Source organism: Panicum hallii, chromosome 6 (assembly GCF_002211085.1).
Source record: "Panicum hallii strain FIL2 chromosome 6, PHallii_v3.1, whole genome shotgun sequence".
NCBI classification, from domain to species: Eukaryota; Viridiplantae; Streptophyta; class Magnoliopsida; order Poales; family Poaceae; genus Panicum; species Panicum hallii.
The window spans coordinates 44,735,620-44,756,865 of NC_038047.1; the positions used below are offsets into that span (position 1 = coordinate 44,735,620).

Genomic DNA, 21,246 nt, shown 5'->3' on the forward strand with positions numbered 1-21,246 from the left:
CTGCCGCAAGGTCGGCCTGCAGGGGCAGGAGGCTGTTCTGATTCAGATATAGAAGCTAGCAAGATACTATTACTAGTCTGGTCTGATGCAGTCTGATGAGAGAGAGAGAGGGAGGGAGAGATCGTCAGTCAGATGGATGCGTGCGTCATAGTATGGTACCTTATTACCTTGGTGAATAATGCCAGCATATATGTTTGAAGTACGGCAAAGGCCTGCCCGCGCAAACATGCATGCTGCCAGTACTGTGCCGCTTGTTGTGTGTGGATCGAGTACGTACTTGTAGGACCTGCATGCCTGCACCGGGTTAAACATGGGGCGGCTCTGATGATCTGCTGATCAGGCATGTGCCGGGGTTTAATGCCCATTCTTGTCTTGCTTTAGAGCGGCACCGAGCGAACATTGGAGGAGCATTGTTTGGCTCTGCTTGTGGATTTGTGAGTGGTCTCTAGCTCCCGGCCGGCAGTCTTCAGCAGATGAAGAAAGAATGGGCTAATAAGGCACTGTTGGGGTCCCTAGATGTGGTAATCTTACACTCTCTTAAGGTTAATATTTGTTAACTGGTTATCCCTAACTTATATTGGCCACAGTTAGCTCAAATGGATGTAAATCCAGCCTTTATCATCGACCTCTGCTTTTACGCTATATCTCAGTCAGACCGGCATCTCCAACCAACAATGCAACCATTTCAAACCCAACATACATTATTTTTACACCATATATACAATAATACAAAGAGTATATATAAGAAACAGTAAAGATGGATGCCATGCAAGTAGATGAAGAAGAGTAGCTAGCTCAATGACAGAAGTTGTATGAGTGGCTCTGTACCGGGTGTACCAGCTACTTGATGCATGCATAGGACGGCGTGGTGCACATAGGCCGCAGGGGCGGATCTAGAAATTTTAGCTTAGGGTAGCCGGATCAATACTCGAATAGGCAATGTATAATTATGTAAGATCCAGAGAACGATTGGATAAAAGAATTTTGCTAAGCATTACAGTGCATTTCTTTTAATATCTTACAACACTGCATGGTGCGTTTCTTTTTTTTTTGTGATAATGGTGCGAGGCGCTTGTTGGCTAGAGCTTAGAGGAGCCAGGCTAGCATGGACATCAGGTCGTCGTAAATATGAATTGAAGCGGGACACTTTGGAGTGTGGGAACAAGTGATTTGATCAAACTATGAAAGATTGTGTTGAAGATGACTGAGCAGATGAGTATTTGGATTTGGATCACGCGATCAAAAGTTTGTCCTAAATTAAAGACCTGGCGGACATGACAACCACATAAATATGCGGGACTATGAGTACCTATACCATATTGGTCAACGAAGATCAGAAGTTGCTAGACAAGTTAAGCTAAGGTAGCCTGCAGTCTCGAGTAGAACTAGACATTAGCCGGAAGACGGAGGTGGGATTAGTAGAACCGTGGAAAGGATTGAATCGCCCCTCGGGGTCTCGGCAATGGAAGAAACATGGGCAGCCTCCGTTGGCCGGATTTTCAGGGTACATCGTGGTCCACGTGGCATAGCCTGTACATAGGTGTATGACCACCACGCATGCGCATGAAACCCCTCAAACTTGTTCGTGCGCAAGCGTATGTGTATTTGCAACACGTACACGCCTACTGCTACTCCTGGAATACGTACGCATTGGCCGTCATACTGTACTGTACCTGCACTCGTATACGTACATACTCCTAGTCTGCCTACTACTACTAGGTACATTCATGCATGGAGATGCAGCGGGGGGCGATGGGCAGGCAGGCAGGCAGGCAGCGCATATGGTATGGGAAGGCGTTAAAGCTAGCGAATTAAGGCGCAGAAAAGTCCGGGCCCCAATAATGGCGCGTCCTATGGCCGCCCGCCTCGAGCCCTGCGCGCTGTACCACACGGTTGACCTGACCTGACCGATCCTCCCTCCTCCCCTCCAGCCCGAAAGGGAAGGGCGACCCAACCCTACCCCGCCGGCCGGCAATGGCTGTGCTCTGCACTTGCAGGCCAGCAGCCTGCACCCCACCGGCGCCGCCCAATGGCATCCACCAGCGGCGGCCAGGCCCGGGGCGAGGAATACGAGGCGGGGGATTGGATCGGCCGCGCCGCAGGGGAACAGTCGCTGGTAGAGGTCGGGAGGGAGGGGCTTTTGTCTTTTCCAAATCCGGCGGGCGGCGCGCGCGGATCCCGACGCCTAACGAACCCGCCACCCCGAGGTCACGAGCAGGTCCCCGTCCCGTCCGTCGCCTTGCCACCCGCCGCGAGCCCCGCTTCCTGCAGCTAGCTGCCGGCGCAGGCAGGCCGTGCACGGAACGCGCGACGTGGACGACATTTTGTCATCTCATCTGGCAGGCAGGCAAAGGCAAGCGCGCGGCTTCATGCTGTACTGCGCCGGCGGCCGGTGCGGCTCGGCTGCGCGACGGGGTCGATACAGGATACATCCATATCACGTTATCACCCTAGGAGTGTCGTGAGCAGCAGCAGCAGTGTTGGCATGGCGGCGCAGCGGAGCGGAGGCCCCGTATCTCTCCCGATCAACGCTGCATATTTTGGGATCAAAACTTTGTATATATAAATATTCGTAGTTCCTTTATCAAAAGAGAATTTTGGGCTGTTGTAGGGAGCGGTGGGTACGGCCACCCCCACGCACACGTGACAGGGGACACGGCCCAACATTGCAACCGCTGGCTCGGTCTCGTCCATGTATCGCGAACGGCCCGTTAACAACTGAATGGGCCGTTCAGAGAAGCCCCACCAGCCCATCTCTCGTTCAAAGCCCGTCACGGTTTTCCTCCTTGGCTGGCTGGTTGGACCATCCGCTGACTGAGCTGCGCGCTGCCGTGCTGACTGATTCAGGGTTCAGGACGGGACTCAGCTGACTAAGGCGTCGTTCGGTTTTGTCGGAACGGGTCGTTTTCGGGGGCCGTTCCGGGTGGAACGGAGCAGCCTGTATTGAAAACCGGAGTGTTCTGGCCAGGATCGAAATCTGGCCGCTGCCGAACGAAGCCTAATGGATTAATAAAGAGCAAAACAAAACAACTTGCTGGTTGATCAGCGATCACATACCCAAGGAACTCGAGGACCTTTTAGCTTCTTGGCTCAGCCATGGTGGTGAGTGGTGACGCTGCTGGGACCGGGAGACGGGACGTCCAGCCATAGATTAACGAGTGCCAACTTGTCCCGGACCAGGACAGCGGCACTGGTGACGCATGCATGGCAGAAAAAAAAAACAAGCTGATTCAAGATCGTAGCCAGACCTGAAGATAATGATCTGGAGATCGCGGGTGAGGCGTGGCCTGCTAACATCTCCTTACTTTTCCTCCTCATCTTCATCTTCATCTTTTGACTCGCTCCTTGTCTGCAGCCGCGTCGCCATGTGTTCTCCGTGTAGGGGGCCCACTAAGCCAGTGGTCAACACTAAGCGACCAATCAATGCAAGATCAGGAACTCTGAGCAGTAATTTCGTGGGCTAATGATTCTAATGAATAAAGAGAGAGCACCAATCCAATCCTGCCTCTGCCTCTGCCTCTGTCTTAGCGATGTCAACCGTGAGTGTATTTCTTTTTACATATGAAACTTTCATTCATCCGAGTGATCTTAGCCACTGCATCATCCAATGGATGGTGCTATTCCCTTCCGTACCAAAATAAGTGTTCTCTCCTCTTCAAACATGTATACAATATGCTTAGTGAACCACCAACAGAATTCAGTGGAAAATAGAAACAAGATTCAGTATGAAGACTGCACTCCTGACCAAGAGTTGCCACAAGCATCGGTTCTCCGTTTACAGGTAATAATGACACGATATCTCCAGCACGATCCGACCCATGAAAGGCAGCAATCAATGACAATGAGGACAACTCCACTCCAGCCCAGCCCACTCGGATCCATCCAACGGAAACGGAGCCACCAGGTCAACACGACGCCGCCCCGCGCGCGCCGTCGGCGGACACGAACTCGCGCATGGCGGCGAACAGCTCCTCGGCCCTCTCCGGCACGAAGAGCTCCGAGGCGTGGGACCCCGCGTGGTCCGTCCTGACGACGACCTCCACGCCGCCCTGGTCCCGCAGCCACCGCGCGAACTCCCGCTGCCTGTCGATCAGCGGGTCGTCGCGGTTCCCGGTCACCAGGCACCGCGGCAGGCCGGCGAGGGCCTCCGGCGCCACGGCCCTGGCCGGGTTGCAGAACTCGTGGTCCCGGTCGGCGCCCGGGGGCAGCGCGAGGCTCCACAGCCTGTCGTTGGCCTCCAGCGGCAGCATGGCGTCGTCCTCGGAGCGGGCCTCGGAGGGCGTGCGCTCCACGCCGCCGAAGTAGGGCTGGTGCAGCAGGAGCCCCCGCACCAGGTCGAGGGCCCTGGTCCGGAGCCCCGCGAAAAAGGCCATGTTCCCGCCCGAGCTGCTGCCCATGACGTAGCAGCGGGAGAGGTCCCCGTGCGCGGCGACCCAGGGGTCCGCGGTGGTGCGGAGCCACGCGATGGCGGACGCGGCGTCCTCGTAGGCGGCGGGCAGGCGGCGCTCGGGGGCCAGGCGGTACTCGAGGGACGCGACGAGGCAGGGCACCGCGGCGGCCATGGCCTCGCAGTGGGCGTGGTAGAAGGCGGTGGCGGGGGAGAAGAGGACGAAGCCGCCGCCGTGGAAGAAGAGCACGACGGGGAGCCTGGCGGGGGAGCGCGGCGCGGGGTCCGGGAGGAACAGGCGGAGGTACGTGCCGAGCGAGGCGTCGAGCGGCACGTCGCGGGAGGCGACGGCGGCGCCGGGGGCGGAGGGCGGGAGGAGCGGGACCTCGGGGCGCGTGACGGTGCCGTCCGGGTGGACGGCGATCTGCATGAAGAGGTTGTTCTCCTTGGTCATCTGCGGGGCCGGGGCGTCGCAGGCGGCGGCGATGATGTCGCCCATGGCTCCTCCTCCGATCCCTCTGGGCTTTTGCTCTGCCTCGTGCTGTGGACTTGTGGTGGGTGTGCGGTGCGCTGGAGGTGGACGGGGCCTGCGTTTATAAGGCGGGTCGCGGGTGCCCGTGCAGAAGGGGCATGAAAACGAGAGGGCGTTTCGGGCTCGATCGGCCGGGCGGTGGAAGACGTGGCCGGCCCCGTGCCAACCGCCGTAGAACATTGTGCAGGGGCAGGCGTTTGGGTCGGCAGCTGACGCTCGGTGACGCGCGATGCCAGACAACCCCCGCGTCCTCTGCATGCCCGGACGGAGGCGCACCCGATCCCAGGTGCCGGCACCGCACGAGACGAGAGAGTAGTCGTGCACAAGGCTGCCGCCGAATCTGTTCCGGCTTCGGAGCCGCACGGGCAGGCGGAGGACAGGAACGGAGGTGGCCATGGCGTGCACCTGCCGCTGCCGCGCTCCCCTCGACAGACTTTGGAGCCCGGACGGACGGGCCGACCCGTGGCTTTTCCATGCCGCCCGCCATGGCGAAGGTCGAAGGCGCTAGCTAGCTAGCTCTCCTACTACGCAAGTACTCGAGAAAAAGTTGGAGGTGCTCCAATGCGCGTGCACGTGCCCAACCGGACAGAAGGTTTCTCCGTTGATCTTGATCAGTCCTCTGATTTGCCAAGGTGCCGTGCCGTGCGCACGACCTGGCTGCCGCGCCAATCCGCTCGCAGCCGGGCCGTTTCCGATCAGGCGGAGATGTGCTTCTAGAGTAGGAGGAAGACAGGAAGTGGTCGCGCCATTCGCTCCCCTCGACAGCCAGCCCTGACCGCTTTCGCCAAAGGAAAAGAGTAGGCTAGCGTCAGGGCGTCACCAAGCCTTCCTCTGCTTTATTATTTCTTGACTTGACCCTTGAGGCTCCGTTGGCATTTGCCTAATCGCCCACGCGGGAAAAACTCGTTTTTTTTTTGTTTGCCTTTTAAAAGAAAACCTGTTCTGAAAAAGTATTAGAGATGGTGAACGGTGCTTAAAGGAAAAAGGATCGGAGTGAAAAGGACCGTATCGTTGAACACGGCATGTGGACAGCTGGGAGTAGCCATCGCCAGAAGGAGACGGGACACGCAGCGGGTTTCATTTTTCTGACAAGGAACGATCTCTGCGCTCCGGCGACAAATGATGCGGGTTTCATTTTTCATCAGAACACGAAGCAAGCCATTTCCAGTAGGCACGTCATCCACAGCACATAACACAGACTTCAACATAATAACAGAAGTTTCATCGTAACGAGATGGAGTAGATTGGTTATAGGAGCAGCATGAATTGGATATATTGGGGTCAGATAAAACATGATTGATCAAAACAGTATGTATTCACTTTTATAGGCCATAACAAGCTCAATTAAAGAATATCATAGATCTGATCAGATTTCAACTAATTGGCCACTAGCATTATAGCAGCACAGATCTCCTACAACACTCATACAATTTCCTGGAAAAGGATCAAGCTGGGTATAAGATACATCCAATTTAGAAATCACATATAAGAGTTTTGCACTACTTGCCTTCAAATATGAAACAGAAAAGGAAAGGTCAAGCAGCAGAGAGGGCCAGGTAGAAATACGAAACATAATACTGTGGCACCTTCCATCAAATCAAAACATCAAAACAAATCATTCAAGAATGATAAATCAAAACAAACCATCAAGAACGATAAATCAAAACATCAAAACAAATCCTTTCAGTCCTAACTTAACCTTAAACTTTCTACATAAAATTTTCCAATTCTGTGAATGCCTAATAGTGACTGAACAGGTAGCAAGGTGACACTGAATTTATCTAGCGTTCAACGCAGAGCAGCAACAAACACCCACGCACGCAGCGGCAGGGCGTTCGACAAAATGGAAATAAAAACACGAAACGAAAGAAAGGCCGCACCTTGATGCCAGGGAACGACATCCCGAGCTCCTCCTCGGGGATGACGACGGGCCACTTCTCCCCGCCGTCGTGGAACATCTGCTCGGTGTCGATGAGCCGGCCCCGGGCGAGGATCTGGTCCCGGATGCCGTGCGCGGTGGCGCCCTCCGCGGCGACGATGGCCTCCTAGGCGCCGTTGAGGTAGGTCACGAGGACCCGCGGCGGCTGCGGCTTGGGGTCCGCGGACGCAGGCGGGGTGGGGAGGCGGCGGAGCTCGACGGAGCAGGCCTGGTTGGACCGTTGGAGTCCTTGGCCTTGCGGCCGTTGCACTGCGCCAGGAGCTCCACCGCCGCGGCCTTCCGCGGGTCCAGCGGGCAGTATTCCACCACCACCTTGGACAGGAACTTGAGCATCTTTCCTCTCGCCGCCGGCGCCGCCGCTTCGTTTCGCCCCCCGAAGATCTTTTTCCTTTTGGTGGCGGCGCGAGATTTTGGGCTTGGTTGGGTGCTTGCTTGTGTCTCCCAGAAGGCCTGGCCCAGGACGCGTAGGCCGCCGGTACCGTGTACATGTCGTGGGTATTTGGGCCGAAAGACCGAACGGAGGCCCAGTTTACTGGCCATTCTGGGTTTTCTAAAGAAAAAAAACACTTTACTCCCTTCACCAATCCACTTTGTCCAATTAACACCCTGAATAAAATTTAGACTCAATTTACATCCCCAACTATTTCAATTGGTCCAATCTACTCTCTACTGAGATTTCTCTTTTTTGTTTCTCCACATACAAGTGGAATTTTAACTTCAAATTTTGCATTGGTTCCTATAATATGATGCCCTACGCTAGAAAAATATATTATAAATTTTTATAATTAATTTTCATGCATAATTGTATCTTCATGATCAATTTCATGTTAAACTTTCCTAACCTATGAAAATAACCATGAAAAATTCTTAATATATTCTTTTAACATAAGGCATCATGTTCTCCATCCACTCACAAAATTTGAACTTAAAACTCAATTTGCATGCGAAAAAAGAGAAATATCAATTAGGGATAGGTTAGACTAATTAAATTATTCAGGGAGTAAATTGAGCCTAAATTTTCCTCGGGAGGTTAAGCTGACAAAAAGCGGACAAAGTGGATTGGTGAGGGATTCCGGAAAAAAATGTAAAGTCAATCCTTAGAGAAAGTCCTACAAAACTCCCATTCAAAAAGAAGTTTTGTAAAATTTGGTCTGTCTCTGTCTAAGATATTCTAGATTAAATTTTTATGTCTGATTCAAGCTTTTGAGCTATTATACGTATCTAACCGCCCAACTCTATCCTTTTTTATTTTAACGCCACCCCTAGACTTTGCTTTTGCTTAGATCATATTTTTCTGAAACAAATTAGTACATGTTTATGTGAAATATTTTCTTTCATCGAAGCTTCCTCTCTCCCTACCACACGTGATTATATCGATGGCATTAACCTTACTGTAGGGTTCCTACATTACGGTCTACGGGTTGTAGCTAGCTCTAGTGGTAGGGAGAGAGGTCGCATCTCGTCTTGAAGGCTAATGTCACTATTCAAGGCCCAGCAGACTGTGCAACACGTAATGCAAAAGGGGCTCTGCCTAGAAGCATCCCGCATATCTCTCCATCCCATATCCTCGATTCCAACCGTCGCGCGATCTCTCTCTCTCTCGTGTTTCCTTCCGCAGAGCCGCTTCCATCCGTAGAGGTTTCCTGGGAGCGATGGTTTCTACGTGGGCAACAAAAGAACGAGGACAGCCCAACAAAGGCACGAAGCAACGACCTCAGCGGGCCCAGCAAGCATCCCAGCAAACACGATGCGCAGCCTGTTCCGAGATTGGCCAATTTGAAGTGTAAAAAATAGGTGGGCCTGGCACCTATTATACACTACGGAGGGCCTTCTCGTAGCCCCCTGCTAGCTGCCGCCTCCATTTAGAACAAGAGAAGCTAAAAATGGAAAAAGCGAAAGTTGTAGAAGAAAAGAAAGAAGATAAGAGGAGAAAGAAGAAGGCTTTAGCCCCCTTGGCTGTGAGCTGGATCCGCCCCTGACTAGAGGACAGATCGGATCCTCTTTCGGAGGCAGTCCTACTCCTAATGATAAACTAATTTATCCTAAGGTAACAACCTGAATCCCTTGGTATCGGTGCCATATAATTTTTAACACTCAGAAGAACTAACAAATCTCTTGCAAGTTTGCAACTTGCCCATCACTTGCGCGTGAGAGCTCGAGATGCACAAAAGGTCCACTCGACTTGTTATCAGAGAAGATTGATCGGATAACTTAATAGGAAAATGGAGCTTTCAATTAAATATTTAGAAGCTGGCCAATGGCAATGGCGTCGTGTCGTGTCAACACGCAACAGCGCATTCACTATTCAGTGTGGGTGGATGGACTAGGCGGAGTAGAGCTCCGGCCTGGACAGCCTCGGCGTCGGCACGGCCACCAGCGGCGTGGCCTTCTTCATCACGATCGCGAACCTCTCCTCCAGGTCCAGCCGCGCGCCGGCCGGCAGCTCCCAGTCAAACGCCTGCAGCAGCATCGCCAGCGAGTAGGCCGTCATGCGGTCGGCCATGGCGATGCCCGCGCAGATCCTGCGCCCGGACCCGAACGGCAGGTAGTCCATCTCGCTGCCGGTGAAGTCCAGCTTCCGCCCTTCTCCGCCGCCGGGCAGGAACCGCTCAGGGACGAACTCCGCCGGGTCCTCCCACACCGTGGGGTCCCTCATGATGGCCCACACGTTGACGAACACGCGGCTGCCCGCCGGGACGCGGTAGCCGGCGACGGTGGCGTCCGCGTCGGGGCAGTGCGGCACCATCAGCGGCAGCGCCGGGTGCAGCCGGAGCGTCTCCTTGAGCACCGCATGCAGGTAGGGCAGCTGCGGGAGGTGCGCCTCCTCCACCACGGCGTCCCTGCCCACCACCGCGTCCAGCTCCTCCCGCACCTTGGCCAGCAGCCGCGGCTTCGTCATCAGCTCCGCCATGGCCCACTCCACGGTGTTGGACGTGGTCTCCGTGCCCCCGACCACCATGTCCATGAGCAGGGCCTTGACGTTGGTCATGGTGAAGGCGGTCTTCCCGTCGCCGCCTTCCTTCTCGAGCTTGAGCATGTACTCCAAGAAGTCCGGCGCGGGGGGCTCGGCGCCGGCCTGGTCGGCCCTGACCCTCTGCTCGATGATCCTGGCGAACATCTGGTTGAACCGCTCCTTGAGCACGTCGGACTTCCTCCGGATGCCCTGCAGGTCGAAGCGCGCGAGCGCCGGGAAGAAGTCGGACACGTTGGGCGCGCCGAGCATCTCGGTGATCTCGGCGACGAGGTGCCGGAACTCCTTGCCCACCGTCGCGCGCTCGGCGTCGCTGCCGATGCTGCTCCCCCAGAGCGTGCCCGTGATGACGTTCATGGTGGTGAGGAACATCTGCGCGCCGACGTCGATGGGCGCGGCGGCGGCCGCCTGCGCGTGGAGGTGGCGGAGCGTGGCCCGGAACTCCCGGTCCCGGAGCCCCCGCACGTTTTCGAGCCCCGCGGGGCTGAGCATCTCCCGGACGCAGACCCGGCGGAGGAGGCGCCACGTGGGGCCGACGGGGTTCCACACGATGTTCTGCCCGCCGCCGTAGGAGATGGAGCGCGCCGCGTCGGGGACGTCGCGGCCGGAGAAGAGCAGGTCCTGGTCGCGGAGCACGTCCCGCGCGAGGGCGGGGGAGGTGACGACGACGCCGAGCTTGGAGCCCAGGCGGATGGAGAAGATGGGGCCGTAGCGCCCCGCGAGGCGCGCGAAGTAGGCGTGCAGCTGCGGATCCAGCGACGGCAGGCTGCCCACGAGCGGCAGGCCCCTCGGCCCCGGCGGCAGGTTGTGGTTGCCGCGGCGCGAGGCGGCGAGGTAGAGGTACGCCGCGGCGGCGGCCAGGAGGAGCGCGGCGTAGAGGAGTGCGGCGGCGGAGTCCATGGCCTGGGAGAGACAGGGGCTGGGAGTGGGAGGGATGCGATGCGACCAAGGTGGGTGATTGATGGGGCGGCCGGCGGCGGCAGCCTCCACCCTCCAGTTATACCGGGCGGCCAGGCAAGATGTGGCAAAGGCATCTGGGCGTGTGGGCGGGAGCACCTAGAGGTGGAGGTGCGGCGTTTGTCGCGTCCCCGGCAGGCCGACCCGCCGCGAAACGACAAGGGGCAGCCGGTGGACGCAGCACGCGCTAGCTGGAGCAGTCTCGGCCACGGCGGGAAGAGGTCGATCAAAGGCGACGGAGGCTTCTGGGCTCCGGAACCCCGGCATCGCTGTCCTCCCCCGGATAAGTGGACGGCGCCGCCCGTGCCGCTGGTGCCGCCGCGGGGACCCCGCAAGATCTTTGGCACCGCGGCACCAAAAATCGCCTCGCCGGGTTTCACATTTGCACCCTGGATTCGAAAACCGGTTACTCGGGCTACGAAAACCAGCCACGTGACCTCCCCGAGGCCATTCCACCCGGTTTTATCCTACGTGGCGCCAGGTCACCATGCCGATGTGTCCGTGGTCCGACAACGTGTCGCTGGGACCCACATGTCATTGTCTCGGCCTCTCGGGCAGTTTGGGCAAAAAAAATTGCGCCGCCGCCGTCCGCTCCTCATCGACGACGCGGCGGCGGTGGGGTCGCCTCGTTCCTCGCCTCCCACCGCAACCACGCCGCATCCCTCGCCTCCTCCCCTGCCCGGACCGTGGCGGCGCGCTCCAGGCGAACCACCTCCCGTCCGCGTTGCCCCACGCGGCGTTCCCCTGGGCACCGCCGCTCCTCGCGCTCCAGGAACGCCTCACCGAGGAGGGCATGCGCAAGGACCGCCGCAATTCGTGCGGCCTGCTCAAGGAAATCCACGCGCTGGAGAAGTGCGCGCAGAGGCTCGCCGAGGCAATCGATGCGGCCCCTGCCCCCTCATCGGCGAGCGGGAGGCTGCAGCCGAGCGGCGGCGGCGGGATGTCGAGCCTGCACCAGTCGCCGGCCGGATGCTCCTGATCTCCTCTTTCTCTCTCCAAAAAAAAAAGATGCTCCCGATCTCGAGCTAGCTCCACAGATGGAAATCGATCAAGAGTATCTCTTCAAATTCTCCTCGAATTCGGATCCGTGTTTCCACTTTACACCACTCCATTGCCGTCCAGATGAAGCCCAGCTCCGGGCCTCCGGCCACGGGTGATGAGGCCACGACACCCACGAAACGTGAACTCGGCCTATAGCCCAAGCAGGTAGAAATGACTTTTTTTATTCAAGCCCAACTTCCTGACGCAACACACGCAGTTTCCCCAGTCACCAACCAGCCTCTGGCGATTGGGCCGGCCTTTCCATTTTCTCATACGCGCCGGCGTTGGTGCTGGCCGCTCCTGCGCTCACCATGCTCGTCGTTTCGATCCAGCACGTCTCCCGTCGTCACGTCCTGACCGCCGCCCGCCCACCTGCGCAGCCAGCCTTACCACGACAGCACAGCCAAAATCCTGGACCAATCATGCCAAGGATGAGCCGGGATCGGAGGGCAGGATCAACGCGACACGAGCATTACTAGCCGGGTCACACTCTACCCGCAGATAGCAACAACTCTGTGTGCATCCAGAGCCCGGGGGTCGACAGCAACCTGCCGCCTGTTCCAGTCCCCATCATATCCACACCCTGTGCCGTGTGCTCGTCATGTCTCCCTTTGCAGATCTGGGGCACTGTACGCGCTGCAGGAAACCCAAACCAAATCCTCATCAATTCATCATCATCCGGACCAAGCGCAGCGACCCTGTCCATGGATTTAGCATCGCCAGCAGTAACTGAGCTTCAGACTTTGAACGGGCGGCACAAGTCTCTGAATTCTTCAGGGAGGAGGAGCTCCCAACATCCCATCGTCACCTCTGTGGTCGGTGCAGGTGGTGCCGGAAACAAGCAAGCAAGCGACTGGGATCACTCAACAAACCCCCCAGCTTTTCAAGGCATTCGATTTCAGAGGCCTTGCTTTTGAGAGCAGCAAACTGGCCCTCTCTCTCTCTCTCTCTCTCTCTCTCTCTCTCTCTCTCTCTCTCTCTCTCTCTCTCTCTCTCTCTCTCTCTCTCTCTCGCACGACGGTCTCCGAAGAAATCTTCAGGGAGGATCACCTCTCGCTCTATCCGAGCGGCTAGCGTTGCACAGTAGTCTATGAACGAAGAGAGTCTTCTGTGTGGGGTTGGAAGGATCACGTCACCATGACGCGGCTGCTACCGTTGCAGAATCCTTATCAAACTCTTGCTAGTCTCATGTACGGCATCGCACGACATTCTTCTCATTTCTGGTGTGCTCATGCTGCTTTTACCCCATAAAGAAGTTTTAAATTGGCAGCAAGAATCAGTCGAAACTGTACATGTATGTGTATATCACAAGCATGTGCATGACTGTTGGTATTGGGAGGATGACCACTTTCTAACTTGTTCTCAATTCTGAAATTGCCATGGATTGCTACAGGGAGATACCAGATAAACCTTTTTTCTCGAATAAGATATCAGATAAACCTCACTGTCGCTTCAAAGCACAGCCTCAACTTGCACAAATCACAGTAAAGTGGCTCATAGGATGTATTGCATGTCTGGAGCAATGGACTCTGTACTCCTACAACTTCTCATACTGAGAAACATTTGGTTCTACCAACACAGAACCCTTAAGTTTAAGGGCAAGATATCACTATTCTATGGCCTAAATACGCCTCAAGCCTGTATTTTTTCAGTCTTATTACTAGGAACACCGCGGTGCACGCACACCCGCAGCCTGTCTTCTCTGATCTTCAGAAGTTTGATCCATCTGAGCTTGGAAGTGTTGTACTGTTGATCAAGTCCGAGCTGCACATGCCGAAATCTTGGTAGTCAAGCAGCCAATCTGTTGCTCCGTCCCATGGCAATGGCTCCTCCACGATGCCAAGCGCATCACCGTTGGTGCTCGTAAAATTCAGCCACGGCTCATCCACGGGCAGATCCGTCTCTGACAGCCACTTCACCAGCTGCTCCTGGTCCTGACCACCGGCATTGTTTCCTGACTCAAGCCAGCTGGACTGCTCCGACGAGTCAGTGTGCAGTGCCATGTCCCTACGGCTACCTTCCTTCACGCCCTGCTCGTCTCTAGTGTCACTGGATTTTGTTGATTCGGCAGTATCCGTGGATTGTGAAGTAGCCGCCTTGGAGTTGGCCAGAGGCTGGTGCGTGGCTGGGTCGATGCCCATCTTGATGAGCTTCTTCTTGATGTGTGTGTTCCAGTGGTTCTTGATCTCGTTGTCTGTTCTCCCAGGTAACTTGGCGGCAATCTTGGACCATCTGCACAGATTTAAGCCAATTAGGAGTGAAGGAAAGGCTGCTAATATTTTTTTTTTGAAAAAGACCAGCTGATCAGCCCTTTTCATTCATTTTGCAGACTCCTGAATTCGAAGCAACGTATTAATTTGCAATTTTCCATCGTTTATATGTGCCTCATGGTTCAGAAGTGGAGTTTGTGCTTACACGTGAAGAGCTTGAGAATGACCCGGCCAGTGCAATTAGTATTGCCCTCCAATTTTGGAGCGCCCTTCAACTCACATTCAGGTATGTAGTCTACATCAGCATATCATTAACTATCGATTCAAAGTGCAACAACTAAGAAAAGATAGCAATTACGGGCCTATTTGGCACAGCTCCAGCTCTGAGATTCAGGTTGGATCCGCAGTTTGTAGACTAAATAGAAGTGGGATAAATATTTATATTTAGTCTAATTGTCTAAACTGTAGAAATAATGATTCATCTAAATGCTCTCCGCGTACCTCCAGGCTCCAGCTCCAAACCCAAGATTTCTTGGAGCTGGAGTTATGCCAAACAGGGACAACATTTAGTGTTTTTTTAGATAACTTGGCATTAACAAGAGCATCAAATGCCTTGAAACAACCAAGACTCCAAGAGGTTACTGTTAAACTAGGGAGAAGAACAAAAATAAGTAAAAAATAAAGAAAACTCTGTCCCAACTATAGGGCTATACTATGCAAGAAAGCTCAATAACCATGAAAATCGCTTTTCTTCAAATTATAGCAGATATTGTTAGGTAAACCTGATTAACAGATCCCGGTATTGGAGGACTTATTTAATTTCTTTCTCACTAGAGAACTTTGTCTCAATGGATACCCATGGCACACTAGGGGTTTTGACAACAATACCACACAGATATGACTTTGCTAATAGTAATTGATGTTCATGAATTCAGCTGGCTTTAAAATTGCACCATTATTTTACAGTAGTGCTGCTATGCTTCATATAGACACTTACGACGTACATGCTAGCTGCTCTTGACTCCCCTAAGTCTTAACCGAGTATAAAGCAAGTATTCCTTGATCAACGTTTCAAAACAAAAGGTATTCCTTGATCAATATGTTCTGTGGTTTCCTGTGCACTTCTAAACTTAACCAAGGGAATTCACTCATTCGGTTGGAACAGATGTGTACCATAGCAAATGAAGAAGATGGATGAACATGCAAAATGTTGTATATGCACCCATGCACTCGTATTATATATATACTATGCAAGCTAGTATACCTATTGCCGAGCTTGGCATGGAGATCAATGACGAGCTGCTCCTCGGCAGTGCTGAGGAGGCCACGCTTGAGATCAGGGCGGAGGTAGTTAGTCCACCGCAACCGGCAGCTCTTGCCGCAGCGCAGCAGCCCTGCCAGTTTAGGCACTGCTCGCCAGCAGCATCGGCCGTGTGTCAGGATGAAGCTGATGAGCTTCTTGTCCTCCTCTGCTGTCCACGGCCCCCTCTTCACCCCCTGCTTGTCACAGCATGGCTGCCTCCCCATCGATCAATTTACTATTAGCTGGCACCAGATTAAGTACTGAGTTAACAAGGCTGTCATTAAGCTTCTATTGCATTTTATACATGTTGCGAGCCACCAAACTCTGCAGACAAGCATCAGACAAAAGGGTCATGAAAGCTCTGTTGCAACTGCAATGGATGTCTGCCCGCATATATGTATAGCTCCGTGCAATTTCACTAGAAAAAATTGTCTTGTCCTTTTCAATTTTCATGCTTTTCTATTCACTGATGGAGATAGTGATGGTGATTTGGTTAACTTAGTGTGATCTGGAAGCAAGAGTCCAGTCTGACCCATGATAAACGGTGTTGTGTTTAAGTTTTTGTTAAAAAAGCAGTTACTGAATGTACTGCAGCATCACGAAGTACAACTACTATAGTTGATGATAATGCTCACTCAAACAAAAATGTGTCAAGCTCGGTGACCAAGTCGATTCTTGTACTTCAATATTCAATATGGTACAAGGGTTTGGTAACTTGGTATGATCTTAATTAATTAGCATAATGAAACGAACAATTCTCAACTTGCAGATAGATTAGCTCAATTCCCTAGTTAGCTATCCTGTTCTAAAACGATAATTTGATTGCAAATGATGCCACAAGAACCAAAACTATGACATCTCCTGAGTATAGAATCTGCAGAGCACCTGGTGTAACCGCAGCTTTTATATGTGTGTCGACCTCGTGCCATCTTAAGAAACTATATTTCAACAACATTTCATCATCTGGTGCACTATAGCATGGCAGATGAGAGGACGAGAAACAACCTGACCTTCATGTGTCCTCTGCAAGCTGCATGCCTACCATATGTTTATGGATGTATGGATTATGAACCAATATGATGTTATTGAGCACCATGATGTTAATGTTGCATCAAAACGTGTTGAGAAAGTTGGAACATTCAGGCAGTCAGCATCCTAGGCTTGTAGCTCTCCAAGACTGGTAGGCATCACCATACAACTGACCAGGTAAGCTTAGCCTCTGCAGAGTTCTATTTACATATCAAGTTAGTACACCAGATAAGAAAAACAGTAACTAATTGATTACATATGCGGAAGTGGTACATCACCTCAGTTCTTTTCTCCTCAATGCAAAAGCGTGCAGTGCATGTTCATGTTTGCTAAAAAAACAACATACAACTGAATCATGTGTCAGTAAACAGTTATTCTGTAACTCGATGCAAAGAACGGATAAGAACTAGACTTTCTTAATCCACCAATCTCTAAAGAACATATTCAGTAAAAAAAGGGGAAATAAGACCATCTACCAGTTACTTTTACTCAGAAATGACAGGAAAGGACAGCTTAAAAATCTGTGGGTTTCAAGACATCTGCCGACACGAGGGAGAAATGAATGTGCTCTGTAACCAGAAAAGTAATGTCAATTCAGGGATACATGCTAATATAAGAAGGGCACCACCTATCAATCAATAGCCAAACTTGTCCATGAATTATTCATGTACTGTGCTAGCCAGCAATGGAAGTATATTTTGCACAACTACAGCCTACGGGAGCTAATTTACGCTGTGTCTAAAAGCATAATGCTGGCAACTGCTGATAGAATAGCAACAATCTTCCGGAATACAATGCTAACCCATCCATAAGAACAGAACATGCCATTGATCCGGCCTTCACTGAATCTGCATAGAAACTTTAATCTGCTAAAGCCTAAAGGATGTGCGCCAAAACTTGAGCATCTTATTACTTATAGACAATCATAGCATAGAATGATGAAACTTGAGCAGATTACTATTTCTAGATGAATGCAATCCAATAGGTAAAACGCTGTGTACTATCTCAGGTATACTGCAACAATAAGAGACATAATTTTGGTTGAATAAACAATTATCTCATTGAATCTAGAAATATAAACATTTTGGATGAAATAAGAGGAAAAATCTAGGAAAAAGAAAATGGCCTCAGCACAACAATTGCATCTGTTAAATTGTTACTCTCGGTGTACTGTTTTTATGCCCAGGTACTGATGTGTGTTTCTGTGCCAAAAGTAAAAGCAGTAAACAGAAATTTGCTTTTTGAAGATTACTAATGGCATAATAAAAATCATGTTTTCCTATGTCAGGTCTATTCCGTCCTGCCTTCCAATGTGTACGCAAGAAGCTATAACTTGTGATGTGCATTTCTAGGAGACATCCAATGCAGATCACACAATAGGTGTTATACTGCTATCATGATAACACTATTGCTTTGTTATCAAAACATAATATGAAAACTTCCAAAACAACTTTAGAGGTAGTACTCAAGGATCTGGCATCATATAAATTCTCACTCTGACACTGAAATCCATGGACCTAGAGAAAACCTGAAGGGAGAAAACTGCGTGAATCATGACTTCCGTTTTTATTTTTTTAAAAGAATTAGTTCTTTCTTTCTTCGAACACTTTTATTTCTTTCTTTCATAATTGTCCCCCTGGAGTTCATCAATCGACAGTGATTAATTCACTAACACACTTGCTGGCTGAATATCGTTTGGTGGGCAGTTTGTATATTTTGAAACAAACCTTCCATGTACTTCAAGGACTTAAAATACTCTTTAATAGACGAAAATAAAAGGATCTCGAATTTTGACAAACATCATGTTGGAGCTATTCCATTTGAATTGGCACTTTCTCCATCACGACTCGTGGGAAGAGACATTAGAAATAATTTAACTTGGATAATTTACTTGTGAAAATGTATTTATATGATCAAATGATATTATCTCATAAATGTGCCTAGTCAGTAAAATAAAAAAGGTATATAAACAAGTGAAATTTATCTTATAAATGTATAAATATTATACCATGTTTTAATTTTTCAACTAATTTTACCAGATAAATCAAACTATCTAAGTCCCAACTTGGAAGTCTTAGCCTATCACTTTCAAGTAAGGATTGCGACTCACCAATGATCGAGCTGGACAGCTCTGGCCAATGACAGAGAAGACGCACAGAAGCAACTATAAATTGACAGTCTCATGCTTGAGCATTACTAACAGTCAAAACCGCGGTGCAGTGTAACATCTTACAAGACAATACTTGGTCTTCCTGAATCTTTTGTGGATATGATTACTGCTCATGTTATGAAGAATACTACCTTTATGGGATACTGTTAAAGAGAATGGGTTGCGTATCGCCATGTCCCGTCAGCCTAAATTCACTGAATAACAACCTGGATTACCAACCTTCCAGCTAAGAAACGCTGCAACTGATGTAGATTGACAAGAAGGAACAATTGATTAAGGGGAAGGACTCTTCATCTCTACATATTTAGGCCTTGAAACTTTTGATCTCTTAGCCACTTTGATTTTGAATGAAGACGTCCTCAGTACCACATCCCACTACACATAGCACAAGGACTTTCTGAAAAGGTTGAAAAAGATGAGTAGGCTTCCACAAATATTACTTATCTCTTCAAAGAGAAGCCAATTTTGAAACTCACTAGTAAATGTAGCTTCTGACTGACCAAAATTCCTGAATACTGCTTACTCTATTTGGCACACAATTAGCAGGTAAGTCAACCCGTTTGAAGAATTCGATGGAGCAGACTGTACTGACATGTTCATGACGAATTCATACCGACAACATCTAGTCACGATATTTGAGTTGGAATGTTCCTCTCATGCATTCATTTGCTGAGCTTCCAGGAATATGAGCCGCGGGGCAGCGTCGTGGCATTACATGCCTTGGTTGAATCTCCCCCTCTGAATGCAGCGCAGCGCATGCTAAATTATATGAGAACAGAGGTACAAGCTTTCCAAGGAAGCAACGATACTACCAAAAAGGACAGGACCATGCTAGCACCTACTTTGATCACTCTCCCTGACCAAATGCCATGACTTTGAGCAAGCTGTTCCAAACAAACTCTCATTCGGAAACGTGCTACAACCCTTTCTGCAGAACCAAGTGCCTGACGAATCACGACGTTATAGGCCTTGACACCTCTGAGTATAATTAGGGTTGCCATCTAGTTATGCATTGCGCTGGTTTTCTAATCAAAATTAGCGAGAAGATCCACACATGACTTCAATTCCCAGAGATTACCTTGTCGGCCGTATCAGAAAAAAAAAATGGGGGAATGGAAACCTCTCCGCATCTTCTCAAAAGTAAATTTTTTGAGGCATCGTGCTCCTAGGCAGAGAACCACCAGGCCCCGCTCGCCCCCACCGGAGATCGCAGGGACTGGAAAAAGGCTAGGCTCGAAACCCGCAACGCGTGGCCGCAGATAAACCGAGCGAGGGGAAGCAGGAACCTTTGGGAGGGACTCACCCTGTCACGCTGACGAAACGGCGCGGTGACGGACGGGGACCTCGCACCCCGCGCGGCCGCGGGAGTGGCACCCGGCCGACCGCGCGTACCCTACCGACCCCCCTCTCCTCCCTAGCTCCTGCTTCCCGCCGACGGCGACGCCCGGAGAGCGAAAGGGCGGGGGGGGAGAGGATCGCGTGGGTCCCATGGCGGGCCGCGGCGGTGAGGGATATTTAGTTTTTTTTCATCCCTACAAACGTCTAGCATTCAAATGCTAGTTGTAAAAATACTCTAATAATTTTGCCACAGGAGAGAGATGATTTTTTATAGATTTGCCAAAATCGTGTACGTGGCACGACACAGGGACCTCCAGCGTATCGTATGGACGTGAAAATACAAATATACCCCTCCCCCTTTCTTCTTCCATGCCTCCGGACCACCACCTCCGGGCCCGACGCCGTGCCGCTAAATCCGCGACCGATTTTCATGCTCGGGGGCCGTGCACCACGCCACGACAGCGACGCCGCGACGCGCACGAACAGGAGGCAGGACCCCGCCGGCACCTCCTCGCCGAGAGGGCTCGTGCTCGCGTGCGCCGGCCTCCTCCACCACGGTGACGTCGGCGCGGCGCGGCGGCCGCCATCCTGTCCAACGCCGCCGACGGTCTTGGGCTCGGGGAGGTGGACGTGCGGGCCTCAAAGTTCGGGAGCACGAGGGCCCGCGGGTGGGAAAGCTCGGGAGGAGGAGGAGGAGCGGGGCGGCTAGTTGCCGCGGCGGCGGATCCATACCGCGCTCCATGCCTAGTCCGCGGCCTCTGCCGGCTCCCTCTCCACGCTGCAGGCTCCTAGCCTCCGTTAATTTTTCATGTTTTGCTTGCCATCAGTCAGCTATGGTTTCTGCATGTAACTGATCGAGCGGGCTCGTGGAGCTTTACTGAGCTTAGACATCACTATTTTGTTTTCTCTCTTTCAAAGCAAAATCATCGCCGGCAGCAGGCAGGACGCCGCCCGGGCCCTCGTGTACGGCATTCGGCGTCCTCGAGCGCGCCAACAACATTGTCGACGACCTCCTCACCCAGATCGACGCCTCCAACCACGACCGTGTACGGGAGCAAATGGAACACCGCAACTACCAGAGCCATCAGCTCGGACAGAGTTGATTCCTAGAAGCTTGATGAAACAGATTGGGGGAGGGATGTTAGGGATGACGAGTGGGACCCGACTGTCATAGGGAAGGAAGATAGCATATAGAGTGGGTTAGCATGGGTAAATGGGTCATTTTGCATGGCATGTTTACACTGCCCGTCCTCCAATGTGACCTGCCACGTCTACGAATTTGATATAGATATAAGAATCCTTCCCTTCCATTCTATGAGAGCATCTTCAAGAAATTAGCTAAATTATTTTCTAAAAATAAGTTTAGCTA

The 21,246-nt window shown here is 51.8% G+C and overlaps 3 protein-coding genes and 1 pseudogene across 15 annotated transcripts; all 4 read right to left on the minus strand.

The window, feature by feature from the left end:
• Window positions 1-3,630: 3,630 nt before the first annotated feature.
• Window positions 3,631-4,975, minus strand: LOC112897195 (probable carboxylesterase 8). Its single transcript, XM_025965440.1, has one exon. The coding sequence runs from the start codon at window positions 4,884-4,886 to the stop codon at window positions 3,906-3,908; it is 981 nt and encodes a 326-aa protein (XP_025821225.1). The 5' UTR covers window positions 4,887-4,975; the 3' UTR covers window positions 3,631-3,905.
• A 1,220-nt stretch (window positions 4,976-6,195) lies between these two features.
• On the minus strand, window positions 6,196-7,241 carry LOC112897596 (annotated as a pseudogene).
• Window positions 7,242-8,959: 1,718 nt separating this feature from the next.
• LOC112897857 (geraniol 8-hydroxylase-like) lies at window positions 8,960-10,860 on the minus strand. Its single transcript, XM_025966247.1, has one exon. It carries the CDS (start codon window positions 10,727-10,729, stop codon window positions 9,182-9,184), a length of 1,548 nt encoding a protein of 515 aa, XP_025822032.1. The 5' UTR covers window positions 10,730-10,860; the 3' UTR covers window positions 8,960-9,181.
• A 2,397-nt stretch (window positions 10,861-13,257) lies between these two features.
• LOC112896671 (protein ODORANT1-like) lies at window positions 13,258-20,050 on the minus strand. 13 transcript variants are annotated; one of them, XM_025964732.1, is made up of 5 exons: window positions 19,843-20,049; window positions 16,846-16,938; window positions 16,648-16,698; window positions 15,302-16,569; window positions 13,258-14,059 (listed from the first exon to the last, which is right to left on the minus strand). In XM_025964732.1, exons 4-5 carry the CDS (start codon window positions 15,562-15,564, stop codon window positions 13,537-13,539), a joined length of 786 nt encoding a protein of 261 aa, XP_025820517.1. In that variant the 5' UTR covers window positions 15,565-16,569; window positions 16,648-16,698; window positions 16,846-16,938; window positions 19,843-20,049; the 3' UTR covers window positions 13,258-13,536. The 13 variants fall into 13 exon arrangements, with proteins under 13 accessions (XP_025820517.1, XP_025820521.1, XP_025820519.1 ...); XM_025964736.1 differs by lacking the exon at window positions 19,843-20,049 and having other exon boundaries at window positions 15,302-15,582; window positions 16,226-16,278; window positions 16,351-16,569; window positions 16,648-19,828; XM_025964734.1 differs by lacking the exon at window positions 16,846-16,938.
• Between the last annotated feature and the right edge of the window lie 1,196 nt (window positions 20,051-21,246).